At 49.5% G+C, this 14,832-nt stretch overlaps 1 protein-coding gene and 1 non-coding gene across 9 annotated transcripts in view; both read right to left on the bottom strand.

Annotated features, from left to right (window-relative positions):
- The window catches only part of KIF9 (kinesin family member 9), a 51,817-nt gene that overhangs the window by 18,307 nt on the left and 18,678 nt on the right, over positions 1 to 14,832 (bottom strand). For all 8 annotated transcript variants that reach the window (XR_008523325.2, XM_024244240.3, XM_024244239.3 and 5 more), the window contains 3 exons: positions 9,366 to 9,443; positions 1,350 to 1,418; positions 708 to 812 (listed from right to left, as the gene is read on the bottom strand). Coding sequence is in view for 7 of the 8 variants with exons in the window: in XM_024244240.3 (XP_024100008.2) it covers positions 708 to 812; positions 1,350 to 1,418; positions 9,366 to 9,443 (252 nt within the window). In the remaining variant the exon portion in view is untranslated. The remainder of the gene's footprint in view (positions 1 to 707; positions 813 to 1,349; positions 1,419 to 9,365; positions 9,444 to 14,832) is intronic.
- On the bottom strand, positions 3,872 to 3,975 carry LOC112132916 (small nucleolar RNA U13). The gene has a single exon (XR_002914617.1). It is a non-coding gene; the product is annotated as a small nucleolar RNA U13 (small nucleolar RNA).

Genomic DNA, 14,832 nt, shown 5'->3' with positions numbered 1-14,832 from the left:
ACACACACATGAGGCTGGAGGAAGGTTACTGGCCTCCCCCCAGCCTAAAGCCCACAGCATTCCCCTTGATCAAGGGTTAATTTGGGACTGCCCCTCCTGTGAAGGCCAGAAGAGCAGGCCTTAGTTGTCCCAGGCCTGCTTCTCGGAGTTGCCCACAGTAACAGCCAGGGGGGTCTGCCCATGTCTCCAAGAAGAGGGGTTTGATGGACTGCACTGTGAAAACAGGATGCAGCCTTCCCCCTGAGGACCCTTCCTTGTGGGGTGGTTTCCCCCTCCTTGGCCCACTCCAACATGGGCCCTGGGGTCTACCTTGTAGACAACCAGCATGACCACCATCCTTTATCAGCTTCATTCTGCGGACACAGTCAAGCACCCCAGGTGCAGCAGCTCAGTTAATCCCCACTCTGTTTCCCTCCCCACTAGGAAGATGAGGTCACTGAAGTACACGAGGTTGAGTATTTTGCCAAGGTCACTCAGCAAAGAGGCAGCTGAGCTGGGATTCAATCCTAGAAAGCCTGGCTCTAGGGCCTGTGCTTGTGCCCCTGAGATGAGCTGAAGGGACCCTGACATCAAGAGTCCAGCACCACCCTCCACCCACTGCACCCATTCACATGAGGCTCTGAGGCCAGCAGAGCATGTGTTGGGGTGTGCCCAGGACAGGGAGGCCCAGGCTGGCTGAGCATAGTGGTCACAGAGGGGTTTCTTACGTCGATCTCGTCCAGTGTCCCCTCCAGGTACCTCCGCACCTGGGAGTTGATCTCAGCGATCTGGATTTCATCCATGGGGTCATAGGTCACAAAGGTGCGGTTGGTCTTGAAGGAGGATGAAGAACATGTGGATAAGCAACAAGAACCTGAGCCCACAGGGGAGTAGCAGGGGCGATTCTGAGAGGCAAAGTAGGGAGGCTGGGCACAGGCCCTGGCTGCCCAAGCTGGCTCGTTCCCTTCATCATTGGGTCCTGCCAGAGGGCCTGACACAACAGGCCAGGTGCTTGGGTCAGAGAGGGATAATGGGGTTGGGGAGGAAAGGAAAGACCCTCAGACATGGGGCCTGCTACTCCAGACAGAGGCTCTGCTGGCTGAGTCCCAGCAGACTCTGCAGCATGAGAATGGCGAGGACGGGAGGCATGCGCTGCCTCTGCCTTGAGGCCCCTTAGGACTGTTGGAGGACTCTGCTCCCAACCCCTGTCCTCATGGACCCTTGCTGCTGCCCCTTTCCTGCCACTCAGCCTTCTCCCCGACCCCACCCACCATCGGCCTTGACCCATCACGCTGTCTGCCCCTAGCCCCAGTCCCTCTAGTCACCCCCTGCCCCAGCACCTCCGCCCTCCTTTGCCTCTAGCCTCTTACCAGGTTGTCATGGATAGCCAGCTCCTGCTTGAGCAGTGCTAGTTCCTTCTCCAGGTTCTTGACCATTCTCTGCCGGGAAACATTGTAGGGTAGGGGCCGACAGGAAGGGTCATCAGAGAAGCTACCCTGTCTCTTCCACAGCAAGAGCACAATTCCTCATTCTGTGCCCAGACATCCCGGCCATTCCTGGATCCACAGGGTATGCTTTCAGCTTCTGGTGATTCCCTCCCCACTGGTAACTCTTCCCTAACTGGGGTGAGTTTAGGGTCTGGGAGGACCTGAACAGTCCCCTGGCCTTTGCTACTGCCAGCAGAAGAGACGGCACAAGCCACACGGCCACCTCAAACCCCAACTCCCAGGGGCCCCAGGCTCCTTCCAGTCTACCAGGATAATGGCCCTTTTGGTGCAGCCTACGGACTCCAGAATGCTTTCTTTTTTTTTTTTGAGACAGAGTTTTGCTCTTGTCGCCCAGGCTGGAGTGCAATGGCGAGGTCTCAGCTCACTGCAACCTCCGCCTCCCGGGTTCAAGTGATTCTCTTGGCTCAGCCTCCTAGTAGCTGGGATTACAGGTGACCGCCACCACACCTGGCTAATTTTTATAATTTTAGTAGAGACAGGGTTTCACCATGTTGGCCAGGCTGGTCTCGAACTCCGGACCACAGGTGATCCGCCCACCTCAGCCTCCCACAGTGCTAGGATTACAGGCATGAGCCACCATACCCAGCACCAGAATGCTTTCTTTTTAGAGACAGGCTCTTGCTCTGTCCTCCAGGCTGGAGTGCAGTGTCACCATCATGGCTCACTGCAGCCTCAACCTCCTGGGCTCAAGCAATCCTCTCACCTCAGCCTCCTGAGTAGGTCATGCTACAGGTACACACTGCCATGCTCAGCTAATTTTTGTAGAGACAGGGGTCCCACTATGTTGCCCATGCTGGTATCAAACTCCTGGGCTCAGGCAATCCTCTCACCTCAGCCTCCCAAAGGGCTGGGATTACAGGTGTGAGCCACTGTGCCTGGCCTCCAGGATGCTTTCTATGCATGGTTATAACCCTCATCCTTTCACCCTCATCCTCACCAACCACTGCATGAACATGTCACCACTCCCCAATGATAATCATGTATGTCACCTCTAATTTTTTTTGTTGTTTTTTTTGAGATGGGGTCTCGCTCTGTCGCCCAGGCTGGAGTACAGTGGCGCAATCTTGGCTCACCGCAACCTCTGCCTCCCGGGTTCATGTAATTCTCCTGCCTCAGCCTCCCGAGCAGCTGGGATTATAGGCATGCGCCACCACACCCGGCTAATTTTTGTATTTTTAGTAGAGATGGGGTTTTGCCACGTTGGCCAGGCTGGTCTCGAACTCTTGACCTCAGGTGATCTGCCCACCTCAGCCTCCCAAAGTGCAAGGATTACAAGCGTGAGTCACTGTGCCTGGCCTCACCTCTAATTTTTTGCTGCTTACAAACAATGCTGCAAGAACATTTTTGTACTCATATATTTATGTCCTTATAGATTTCTGTAGAATAACACAGTGATCTATGAGGCTTTTGAGATCTGCCCCCATTACCTCTTTTCTGCTTCTCTTCCCTGGTGCACTCCAAACACTTCCACAAATTGGTATGCTTCTGCCTCTGCATCGCTTGTCTGCTGCCCTGGAATTTTCTTCTCCTAAGTATTTCCAAGACTCATTCACTTACCTCCTGAAAATCTTTGTTCAGAAGCTTCTAAATTAGGTGCACCACAATTACTCTTTAAAATTGTAATTCCAGCCAGGTGCGGTGGCTCATCCCTGCAATTCCAGTACTTAGGGAGGCCAAGGCAGGTGGATCATCTGAGGTCAGGAGTTCGAGACCACCCTTGTGAAACCTTGTCTCTACAAAAATTACAAAAATTGGCCAAGCATGGTGGCGTGTGCCTGTAATCCCAACTACTAGAGAGGCTAAGGCAGGAGAGTTGCTTGAATCCGGGAGACGGAGATTGCGGTGAGCTGACACCGCACCATTGCACTCCAGCCTGAGCAATAGAGCAAGTCACTGTTTCAAAAAAAAAAAAAAATTGTAATTCCTTCTCCACCCCTGCAACATGCTTTGAAAATCTCTAATTTTTTTTTCATAGCATGTTTTGCTTTTTAACATACTCTCTAGATTAGTGCTGTCCAATAGCACTTTCTGCAATTATTGAAATGTTCCATATTTGTGCTGCCCAGTATGGTAATGATGAGACAAATACAGCTACTGAACACTTGAAATGTGGCTAGGGTGCCTGAAGAAGTAATTCTAATTTTAATTAAATAGCCACATTTGAGTAGCAGTTACTGTATTAAACAGTGAAGCTTTAGAACTTACCTATTTATTGTGATTATTATTATGTATCTCCCCTACTCCCATCAGACTGCAAGCTCAGAGATTTGTGTTTCTGTTCATGCAGTCAGGTATCCCAAGTGCTTTAAAAAGCACCTGGCATATAGTAAGCACTCCATAGATTTTAGGTAAGTAAATAAATGATACTTTTTTTTTTTTTTTCAGATCAGATGGGTAATGTGCCAACGTCGTAACAAGGTTCAAGGGTGGCACATCTCACACAAGCGTATGAACACCCAATCATCACGCTCATGAACTACAAAAGGATCATAAATGATATATTTTGAGGAGAAGAATCGCTAAGTCATTTTACACTCGATATACCATCTGAGTGTCTCCCCAAAAGAGGCACAGGGAACTTCAAGCTGAGAACCCTTGCTGTGAACAATAGGACTTCCTTTAGTTGTCATAAAAGGGCCACTGGAGGGAGCCCCTGACACCTGGATCCTGGGACTGGTGACCAAAACCGTGACCAGTCCACCGCCCCACTGGCCCTCTCCCAGACCAAAGGCCTGCTGTATTCTAGCCCTCATCCAACCAGGTCACCTGGGCACTGAGGCCCATCTGCCCTCACACAGCAAGGGTCAACAGAACCCCTGGCATCCTGATGGCTCTGTGGCAATTCAGGCACAAAGCCTGGGACCCAAGGCATGTGACCAGTGTCCAGATCCTGGATCTGCCCCTCTGGGAAGCCCCACAAAGGTCCCCTTCAGGTGTGGACTTCCTGTGGGATCAACAGGAGAGGCTTGGTGTCCAGTCTCACCTGTCCACATGCCCTCCTTCTCCCAGCTCTACAAAATGTATCATGGCCCAGCTACAGAAAGTTTGACTGAGCCATCAGGGTCCTCCAGCTTGATGACTCTGTTCAGTGAGGCACAGCACAGCCAAACTTACATGTCTGGGCCAATCAGAAGGTGATGTAGGAGGCTGGGTGCAGTGGCACACACCTGTAATCCCAGCACTTTAGGAGGCCAAGGCAGGCAGATCACTTGAGGTCAGGAGTTCAAGACCAGCCTGGCCAACATGGTGAAACCCCGTCTCTACCAAAAATAAAAAATAAAAAATAGCTGGGTACGGTGGCACATGCCTGTAATCCCAGCTACTCAGCAGGCTGAGGCAGGAGAATGGCTTGAACCTGGGAGGCGGAGGTTGTAGTGAGCCAAGATTGCACCACTGCACTCCAGCCTGGGCAACAGAGTGAGACCCTGTCTCAAAAACAACAACAACAAACAGGGGCATTTTTTAGATAGGAAAAAAATGCCTCGGAAACAGCACAGACTCATGTAAGTTTCCTAATAGGCATTTTCATTATAAATGTAATGAGGATAATTCAGAGAATTCTGCTTAAGCTGCACATCAGGCTGTGGGGCAGCTCCCGGGGCAGGCAGTTTTCCGATTTTCATCCCACTGCAGCTTGCCAGTGTATCTTCTCTTGGCAGAGTGGGGTATATTAAGTCTCTCCCTGCTGTCTGTTTATGCCTGAGGCTCACAGCCCTTTACACCACTTCACAGAATCACCGACTGGTAGAGTGGGAGGGTCACTGCAGGTTATCAGGCCAATTTCCTTGTTCACAGAGGACGACCCTGAGGTTGAGAGGGTCTGAGCAACTCGCCACAGAGAGCTTGTGGAAGAGGTGGATTAGGAACCCAGTCTTCTGCCTTATAGCCAGCCCCATCAGCCAAAGAAATTCTGAAGAAGCAATTCCACCCTCTTGAAAACAGGCGTCAATACCGAAGACAGTGCTGAAAATGACCTGAGAATACTGGCTACGGTCTAGGAAAGGCAGCAACCAAAATAATTTTTCCACATCTCTCTCAAGAACTCATGTTTGTAAAGAAAAATGCTTATCAAAAAGATTATATAAACACATTCACACTGGATGGCACAGAGACTCACTCGGTTGGCCAGGGCCAACAATGCAGATCTTAGAACACAAATTACATGAAAAAGCATGATTGTCCAACTTCACCAGGCGTGGTGGCTCACACCTGTAATCCCAGCACTTTGGAAGGCTAAGAGGACCCCCTGAGCCCAGGAGCTCAAGACCATCCTGGGCAACATAGGGAGACCCCATCACCACAGAAAAAAAAAAAAATTAAGTCAGGTGTGGTGGCGCAGGCCTGTGGTCCCAGCTAGTTGGGAGGCTGAGGTGGGAGAATTGCTTGAGCCCAGGCAGTTGAGGCTGCAGTGAGCCATGACAGCTCCACTGCACTCCAGCTTTGATGACAAAGCAAGACCCTGTCTAAAAAAAAATAATAAAAAATAAAAAATAGGGGCACGAAAAACCTTCAAGACAGGTACAATGTCCACCCAGCCAGGTTCACAGGTAGCAATGTTGATAATCCTAAGCTAAGGGAACACCAAATAAGAAAAGATAAGAAGGCCAAGCATGTTGGCTCATGCTTGCAATCCCAGCACTTTTGGAGGCTGAGGCTGGAGGCTCACGAGGTCAGGAGTTCGAGACCAGCCTGGCCAACACAATGAAACTCCGTCTCTACTAAAAATACATAAATTAGCTGGGGGTGGTGGCAGGTGCCTGTAATCCCAGCTACTTAGGAGGCTGAGGCAGGAGAATCGCTTGAACCTGGGAGGTGGAGGTTGCAGTGAGCCGAGATTGTGCCACTGCACTCCAGCCTGGACGACAGAGCTAGACTCCATCTAAAAAAAAAAAAAAAAAGATAAAATCTTCAAGAATACAGAAAAGCAGAAAAGCACACAAAATAATGCCATAAAACCTGGGCAAACCGCCCCAAAATGTGACTTCAATAGCCTGCTGTCACATTGGCTTCGGTGGTGGTTTTTTTGTTGTTGTTTGTTTAGACAGATTCTCCCTCTATTGCCCAGGCTGGAGTGCAGTGGCATGATCTCCACTCATTGCAACCACTGCCCCTCAGGCACAAGCGATTCTTGTGCCTCAGCCTCCTGAGTAGCTAGGATTACAGGCATGCACCACTACACTGAGCTAATTTTTACATTTTTTAGTAGAGATGGGGTTCTCCATGTTGTCCAGGCTGGTCTTGCACTCCTGGCCTCAAGTGACCCACCTGCCTCAGCCTCCCAAAGTGCTGGGATTACAGGCATGAGCCACGCACCTGGCCCAGGGATTTTTTTTTCTTAAGAAGTAAAACATTTCAGATAAATGTGAAGCTTCTGCATACCATGCTCCAAATCCACTCCCCTCCTATCCCAAAAGGAAACCTCTGGCCTCAGTCTGGGTTTTTCACTCCCATGCATTTTTTCTTTTACTGCACACACATATATCCATTAATGATATAAGCATCTCTCTGCATGTTTTTATATGTGGTGTAAATAATAGAGACTGTCATTTGGGCTACTTCAGGCATCTAGTTTTTTTCTCACTTGAGATTTATCCATGCAGGTGGTTCTAGCTCTGACTCCCTCATCCCACAACTCATTTAGCTACTCCCCTGTTAAAGGATATTATGTTTCTAACTTTTTGCTATTATAGTAAGTTCTATAAAGAGTCGCTATTTAATCATTATTACAATAAGTCTATAAAGAGACTTATAGACTTTATAAAGAATGGTGCTCACAGTGCTTGTTTTAATAGTGACTTCTATAGTCTCTCACACATGTGAGAATGTCTCTAGACTATATATACCTAGAAGCAATACTGCTGCTCTGTAGAAGGGAGAGGAGTGCTAAACAACATTTATTGAACATTTACCCCATGACAGCACTATGCTAAGAGGTTTCTACACATTATCTCATTCTTCACAAGATCTCTTTGAGCATGGATTGTGTTATCTACCCAACTTACAAATGAAGAAACTGAGCCTTAGAAAGTGTAGGTATTTTGGCCAGGTGTGGTGGTGGCTCACTCTTGTAATCCCAGCACTCTGGGAGGCCGAGGCGGGCAGATCACCTAAGGTCAGGAGTACGAGACCAGCCTGGCCAACATGGTCTCTACTAAACCTGGCCAACCCTGTCTCTACTAAAAATACAAAAATTAGCTGGGTGTGATGGTGTGCGCCTGTAGTCCCAGCTACTTAGGAGGCTAAGGCAAGAGAATGGCTTAAGCCTGGGAGGGAGAGGTTGCAGTGAGCTGAGATCGCACCACTGCATTCCAGCCTGGGTGAGACTCCATCTCAAAAAACAAAAATTAGCTGGGCATGGTAGCATGTGCCTGTAATCCCAGCTACTTGGGAGGCTGAGGCAGAAGAATGGCTTGAATCTGGGAGGTAGAGGTTGCAGGGAGCAGAGATCGTGCTACTACACTCCAGCCTGGGTGACATAGGGAGATTCTCTCACAAAAAAAAAAAAGTGTAGGTATTTTGCTGAGGCTATATATACAGCTAAGGGAGGAAAGAGCAGGGTGCTAAACCCAGGAGAGCCCAATCCAGTCACCATGGCCTTAACTAGGATGCCAGTGGTTCTCAAAGTGTGGCCTCAAGAGAGGAGGCATCAGTGTCATAAAAGGGCCTAAAGAACTTATTAGAAATGGGATAGAAGCCGACCTTAAGATGAAATTTTTAAAAAAGAAAGAAAAAAAAAAAAAGGGCATCTTCAGGCCCCACCCTAGACCAGCAGAATCAGAAACTCTGGGAATGAATCTAGTGACCTGTGGTTCAACATCAGTCAGGTGATTCTGATGCCTTGTCACATTTGAGAACCGCTGCTCTAAGCTCCACTCCCTTCCCAGTCTCCAAACCATGGGTTAGTTCTACAGAGCCACAGGGACTGTCATTTTCCTTCAGGATTTAGAATCTGAAAAGTTTAACTGGTTTGTTGAGCTTAGGGCTTACAAATGCTCCTTTCTCTATGAGCTATGATTCCATGAGCATCTTAGAGGAAAGCCAAATTAACAATAAATGTGTTTTTACTACACCAGATGTTGCCAGAATGCTCCCCAAAGTGGTTGTATCAATTACACTTTGACCAGAAGTAGACAAGAGTTTCCATTTCTCCACATTCTCATCATCATTTTGTATTGTCAAAAACATTCTAGTTTTTGCTAATTTAAGGGTAGAATTCCCAACAAGGTTTTAATTTGTATTTCCCTTGTTAATGGTGATGCTGAGCACACCCTCTGATTGGCCAGCTGTTTACTGAGAGGAAAGAGATTCTGTAGTGACATAGCCAGGTGATTCTGAAAGATAGTCCACACCACTTTAGCCCTTAGCTCTAAGGAAATATGTAGAAGCCTAGAGCACCCAGAGTTTATAGAACTAACCCATGGTTTGGAGACTGGGGAGGGAGTGGAGCATAGAGCAGCAGTTCTCAAATGTGACAAGGCATCAGAATCACCTGACTGATGTTGAACCACAGGTCACTAGATCCATTCCCAGAGTTTCTGATTCTGCCAGTCTAGGGTAGAGCCTGAAGATGCCCTTTTTTTTCTTTCTTTTTAAAAAATCTTCATCTTAAGGTCGACTTCTATCCCATTTCTAATAAGTTCTTTAGGCCTTACGTGAACTTGTTGGTGGCCTGACCTAGCCCTTTCACCCCATGACAGCCCCTAAGGGTCTCCAGGGACTGTGAAGACTCTGGCCAGTCCAGGAGTGGAAAGGGGCTGACCCAGGGCTGCATGGGGATGTTTGGTTGAGGCAGGAAGGGAAGCCTCGCTTGTGTGACCCAAGTAGCAAACCCATACACTTTCCCCACAGTGGGACACCTGCCCACAACCCCTGCTGTACCTCAGCATCATACTTTTCATTGATAGCAGGCTCAGTGGTGACTAGCTTCATCCTGCTGGCAAATCTCAGTGAAGATAGCTGCAAAACAGAGCAGGTAGACATTAGATGGCTCGCCACTAAAGTGAGACCCCAAGAGACCGGCCTTCTCAGAGACCTTGCCTGCCCTTTCCTGGCTCCTTAAGCTCCCTTGTCAACCCGTGTTGGTTCCCTTCCCCCAGAGGACATTGGACAAAAGGGTTCTTGGGTATGAGGTCCCCATGAGAAGAGCAGGAAAGTGACAGAGGGCACATCCAGCAGCCTGGTCCTCATCATGTAGACTGTGAGGATGCGCACTGGTCTATTTCTTCATCCAAACCTGACCACTTTCTACCTCTAGGCCTCTGCTCAGGTGACCCCTGCCTGGAGTACCCTTTTCTGTCCTCCTATGCTGTCTGCCTTCCCGCGCTCCACTCTCTCTCCAAGGCTCAGCTGAAAATCAGCTTCCTTCCTGAAGCCCTCCTGGTTTTCCTTCACATGAAACGTCTCTGCCCCTTCCACAAACCACAGTGTTCCCCCTCCTTCACGCAATTTTCAGGGTCTAGATCAGCCATGTCCAACAGAGATACAATGCAAACTACAAATGTAAGCCATACATGTAATTTTATATTTTCTAGTAACCATGTAAGAAAAGCTAAAAAGAAGCAGGTAAAAATAATTTTAATATGTTTTATTTAAATTTTAACCCAAGATATCAAAAATATTATGGTTGGTTTGTGGGGTTTTGTTTGCTTTGTTTTGTTCTTTTGAGACAGGGTCTTGCTCTGTCATCCAGGTTGGAGTGCAGTGGCACAGTCATAGCTCACTGCAGCCTCTACCTTCTGGGTTCAGGCAATCCTCCCACCTCAGCCTCCTGAGTAGCTGGGGCTACAGGTGTGAGCCACTGCACCTGGCCCCAAAATGTTATAATTTCAACATGTAATCAACATTTTTAAATTATTGAGATATTTTACCATCTGACATGGTTTGGATCTCTGTCCCCACCCAAATCTCATGTTGAAATATAATCCCCAATGCTGGAGGTGGGGCCTGGTGGGAAGTGACTGGATCATGGGGGCGGACTTCCCCTTTGGTGCTGTTCTCATGGTAGTGAGTGAGTTCTTATGAGATCTGGTCATTTAAACGTATGGCACCTCCCTGCCCCTCACTTTCTTCCTCCTGCTCCTGCCATGTAAGATGTCTTCTCCTGCTTTGCCTTCCGCCATGAGTAAAAGCTCCCTGAGGCCGCCCCCAAAGCAGATGCTGCCATGCTTCCTGTACAGCCTGTGGAACCATGAGCCAATTAAACCTCTTTTCTTTATAAAGTACCCAGTCTCAGGTGTGAGAATGGACTAATACACCTTTTTTTGGTGCTGGGTCTTTGAAATCTGGTGTGCATTTTACACTTGCATTATATGTCAGTCAGGACCAACCACATCTGAGTGCTCCATAGCTACATGTGGCCAGTGGCTGCCATAGTGGCCAGTGCAGGTCTAGCCCCTGAGCAGCGTCTGCTCAAACTTTACCCTGTGAAGATCCCCCTGAGCCATTCCTGGGAGGGCAGACGCTCAGGCCCCCTGATGAATAGACTCAGCAGTCTGGGTGGCAATGGGTAGTTCTGCTGCATTTGGAGGCAGGGGCCTCTAGCCACACATGCTAAGAAAGGCTGCTCTGGGGCGTGACCGATCTGTTAATGAAGCCTGGACTCTGCCCACCAGCCTCAGCCAAGTGTCCTCCCCACCATCCACAGGGAGTCCACAGGTTTGAGCTGAAAGGCTTCACTGCCAGCACAGAGATAGGCTCCTACCAGCCTTGTCCTCTGTATACACTTCCCTCAGGGACCTCTCTGCTGCCGAGCCACAAGGCCATGTCAGGACAGGAGGTGTACTGGGCTCTCTCAGCCTCCCTTCAGCAAGGCTTATGGCTATCATGTCTAACCCTGCATCCAACATCTGGGGCCTGGACCTCCCAGAGTGGCCTCAGCTTGCTCAGCCCTTCATTCTGTGAGAGAAGGGGCAGATAATGGGTAGGTAAGCTCATGCGAAGTTATGATAGGGCCAACCCTTCCACAGCACTTGCTGTGGCCAGGCTCTGTTCTAAGTGTAGAAGTGTGGTTACTCATTTAATCCTCGCAACTTCCTGTAAGGTAGACGCATCATCAACCCAGTTTTATAGACAAGGACACTGAAACACACAGAGGTCAAGGCAGCCACCCACAGCCACAGACCTGGTCTGTGGCCACACAGGAATTCAACTCAGGCACTCCAGCTCCTAAGCCTGCGCTCTTCATGGCTGGGAGCAGGACCAATAGGAAACCCATCCTAGTGCCTGGGTGGGGCCTGGGAGGGGCCAGAGGAGTAGTTTGCCAGGTGATGGGGAAGGGATAAGCGCATCCTGATGGAGGGACAGTACGCCCCAAGTGTGAGGGAGGTGAGAGCCAGGTCAACATCTCAGGTGGACTGAGACAATGACAGGATGCTCTGGGAGGAGGCTCAGTGGTACTGGCAGTGGAATTGAGAAAGGCCTTGAGGAATCATGGGCCTGCGGAATCAGTTTCTCAGGTAAGGCCAGCAAGTGGTAGGTGTGTGGTATATGTTGAACCTGAAAGGAGGGAAGCACTGGAATGCTCGTTAGCCTTTGCTACTCAGTAACAAGGCCAAAAATTCAACTCAGCAGAGGTCTAAAATGTGTGTGTGTGTGCTGATTGGCCTCTATGTCTTTGGCCCATTGCTTGTGAATAGAGATTATTTGCAAAATAGGTAAAATGAGACCACTAGGAAAGATAAATCTCTGCATAGAAGCATGCTCCAAAATGGACTCTGGGGTCCCCAGGACACTAAGAGTGATGCCTGGGGGGTCCCAGCAGAGTCTCTCTGGAGGGGGAGCCAGCCAAGGATAACTATGGCTGGAGGCCTATGACGTAGCTATGGGAACAGGCCCAGATGCCATGCCTCACTGCTTGTATGTTAGCTGAGGGGTGGAGAGCTCCTCCTTGGCAGTGACGAACAGCCAGGGGCCTCAGAAGGCAGGCCCAGAGATTCTAGCCTCAGGCCATGCTGGGCTGTCTCATATCTCAATGAATGATCCTAAAATGAGGAAGCAGGCTAGGAGTGGCTGGCCCCTAAGTGGGCCAGAGGAAAGACTGAAAGGGCTCTTCCTTGGGCAGTCTACTCTGGTGGCTCAGAGTTCAGCCACTGACCCCCTGCATGACCACCGACAGATCTCACAACTTCTCTGTAAGGTGAGGGGAGAGCTGCCTTGATAAGGTGTATATGTGCTCTGTACAGAGCTGGCTCACAGCGAGCCCTCAGGAAGACGTCTCTGTCATTATAGGTAGTGTTGCTTCTGTGCAGGGCCAAGTCAGACTCTCCTACTCCAAGTACAGCAGCAAGTATGGCCATGTCCTATCCTTGTGGTTACTCAGCACACATGTACAGTGTCACTGCATAAAGCAATACAATCCATGATGAGAATAGTTTTAAAGTTTCAACACATTTGGAAAAGACAATCATTAGCTTCCATACCCCCAATATACCTTTGTCCCAAACCCCTGAGACCCCTCCAACAGCTCCTCTGAGCTCTGGGTTAGGTCCTGGGCAGAGAACCCAAGTGGTATATGGGCACAAGCCCCCAGAGACTGCGGGTACCAGGAGAGTTGTTTCCTGAGCTGTAACCATCACAGGAGGTGGGGATAAAGGGAGACAGGGAGCTTCTACTGTCTTGGAGGGCATCTTTGTTAACAAGGCGGCCAGGAGGCCCATTTCTTACGGCTCTTCTTGGGTTCAACCATGCGGTTTTTTGTTGTTGTTGTTGTTGTTTTCTTTTCTTTTGAGATGGAGTCTTGCTCTATCACCCGGTTGGAGTTCAGTGGCCCAATCTCCGCTCACTACAACCTCTGCCTCCAGGGTTCTCCTGTCTCAGCCTCCCAAGTAGCTGGGATTACAGGTGCCCGCCACCACGCCCTGCTAATTTTTATGTTTTTACTAGAGACAGCGTTTCACCATGTTGGCCAGGCTGGTCTCAAACTCCTTACCTCAAGGAGTGATCTGCCCACCTCAGCCTCCCAAAGTGCTTGGATTACAGGCGTGAGCCATCACACCTGGCCTCAACCATGCATTTTATGCCATGAGACCAAGAAGTTCCAGAAGCCTTCCTCTGGGGATGCTGCCGGCACATCAGCTGGAGCTCTCCTCCCCTGCCTCCCAAGTCCCAGGGTGCTGGATGTACGACAGGAGCACTCTCCTTGGAAGCTGGGACAGTCCCTAATGCACACAGCTGGGAGACCCTGCAGGCATGTCTTGCCCTGAAGCATCTTTGGAAATAATCTGTTTCTTCTAAGTAGATTCTCCAGGTGACTGAAGCTTGCCTTAAACTTTCAAGCTTGCCACACTTGAAAAGTAAAATGTCTAATGATAGCTTTCCTAATCTGTCTTTTGTGGGGTTTTTTTGTTTTGTTTTTTTGAGACATCTCACTCTGTCATCCAGGCTGGAGTGCAGTGGCTCAATCTCAGCTCACTACAACCTCTGCCTCCCAGGTTCAAGCGATTCTCCTGTCTCAGCCTCCCGACTAGCTGGGACCACAGGCGCGCACCACCATGCCTAGCTAATTTTTGTATTTTTAGTAGAGATAGGGTTTCACTATGCTGGTCAGGCTGGTCTTGAACTCCTGACCTCAGGTGATCCACCTGCTTCAGCCTCCCAAAGTGCTGGGATTACAGGCATGAGCCACCACGCCCGGCCCCTAATCTGTCTTATTTATGATGGGTGGCACTTCAGAGGAAGGTTGGGAAAGCCCCAAGCTGGAGGTGCTCAGCTGTGTGGACTCACCTGTGTCACTGGGCTAGACCTTTATTCCTGCCTCTAATTCTCACAAGCTTCTCCCTTCCCCAGGCCACCTGTGTCCTGCCACTTGGATAATCTCCCTGACTAATCCCACCTCTGGCCACAGCCCTCCCCTACTCAAACCCTGTGACAGCTCCAGCCACCTGCAGGAGAACAGCCAAGGCCTCAGCCGGGCCAGCAGAGCCAATTCAGCCCCTGTGATTTCTTTTCTTCTTGCTGAGAGCCCCACCCCCCGCAGTAGACAGATGTTCCTGGTGTGGGTCACATCTTCAGTCCCACTATTACCTCTGCCAGGAATACCTCTGCTTATCCTACTGCCAATCCTTTAACCCCAGCCAGCTCAGTGCCCATCTTTCCCTACTCCAGCTTCAGGAAAAGTTCCCCATCATCCCCATCCTGGCCTCCTCTGAAGGTCTCCTCCCTCTGGGCCTCACGTTACTTAGGACCATGGCTTCTCTCTCTTTCTGGGTTGAGGATGCTGAGGCCCAAGGGCATTTAAGACTAATTTCTACCAGGTTACTCCTCCTTACCATGGTGCACATGGCAGGTGCTTAATACCATCTGCTCATACTGGCCTTATAACCACAGCCTGGAACCCTGTGGGGTTTTC

This window comes from Pongo abelii, chromosome 2 (genome assembly GCF_028885655.2).
Source record: "Pongo abelii isolate AG06213 chromosome 2, NHGRI_mPonAbe1-v2.0_pri, whole genome shotgun sequence".
NCBI classification, from domain to species: Eukaryota; Metazoa; Chordata; class Mammalia; order Primates; family Hominidae; genus Pongo; species Pongo abelii.
The sequence above is the reverse complement of the archived record's forward strand: the minus strand, read 5'-3'. Positions and strand labels throughout refer to the sequence as shown.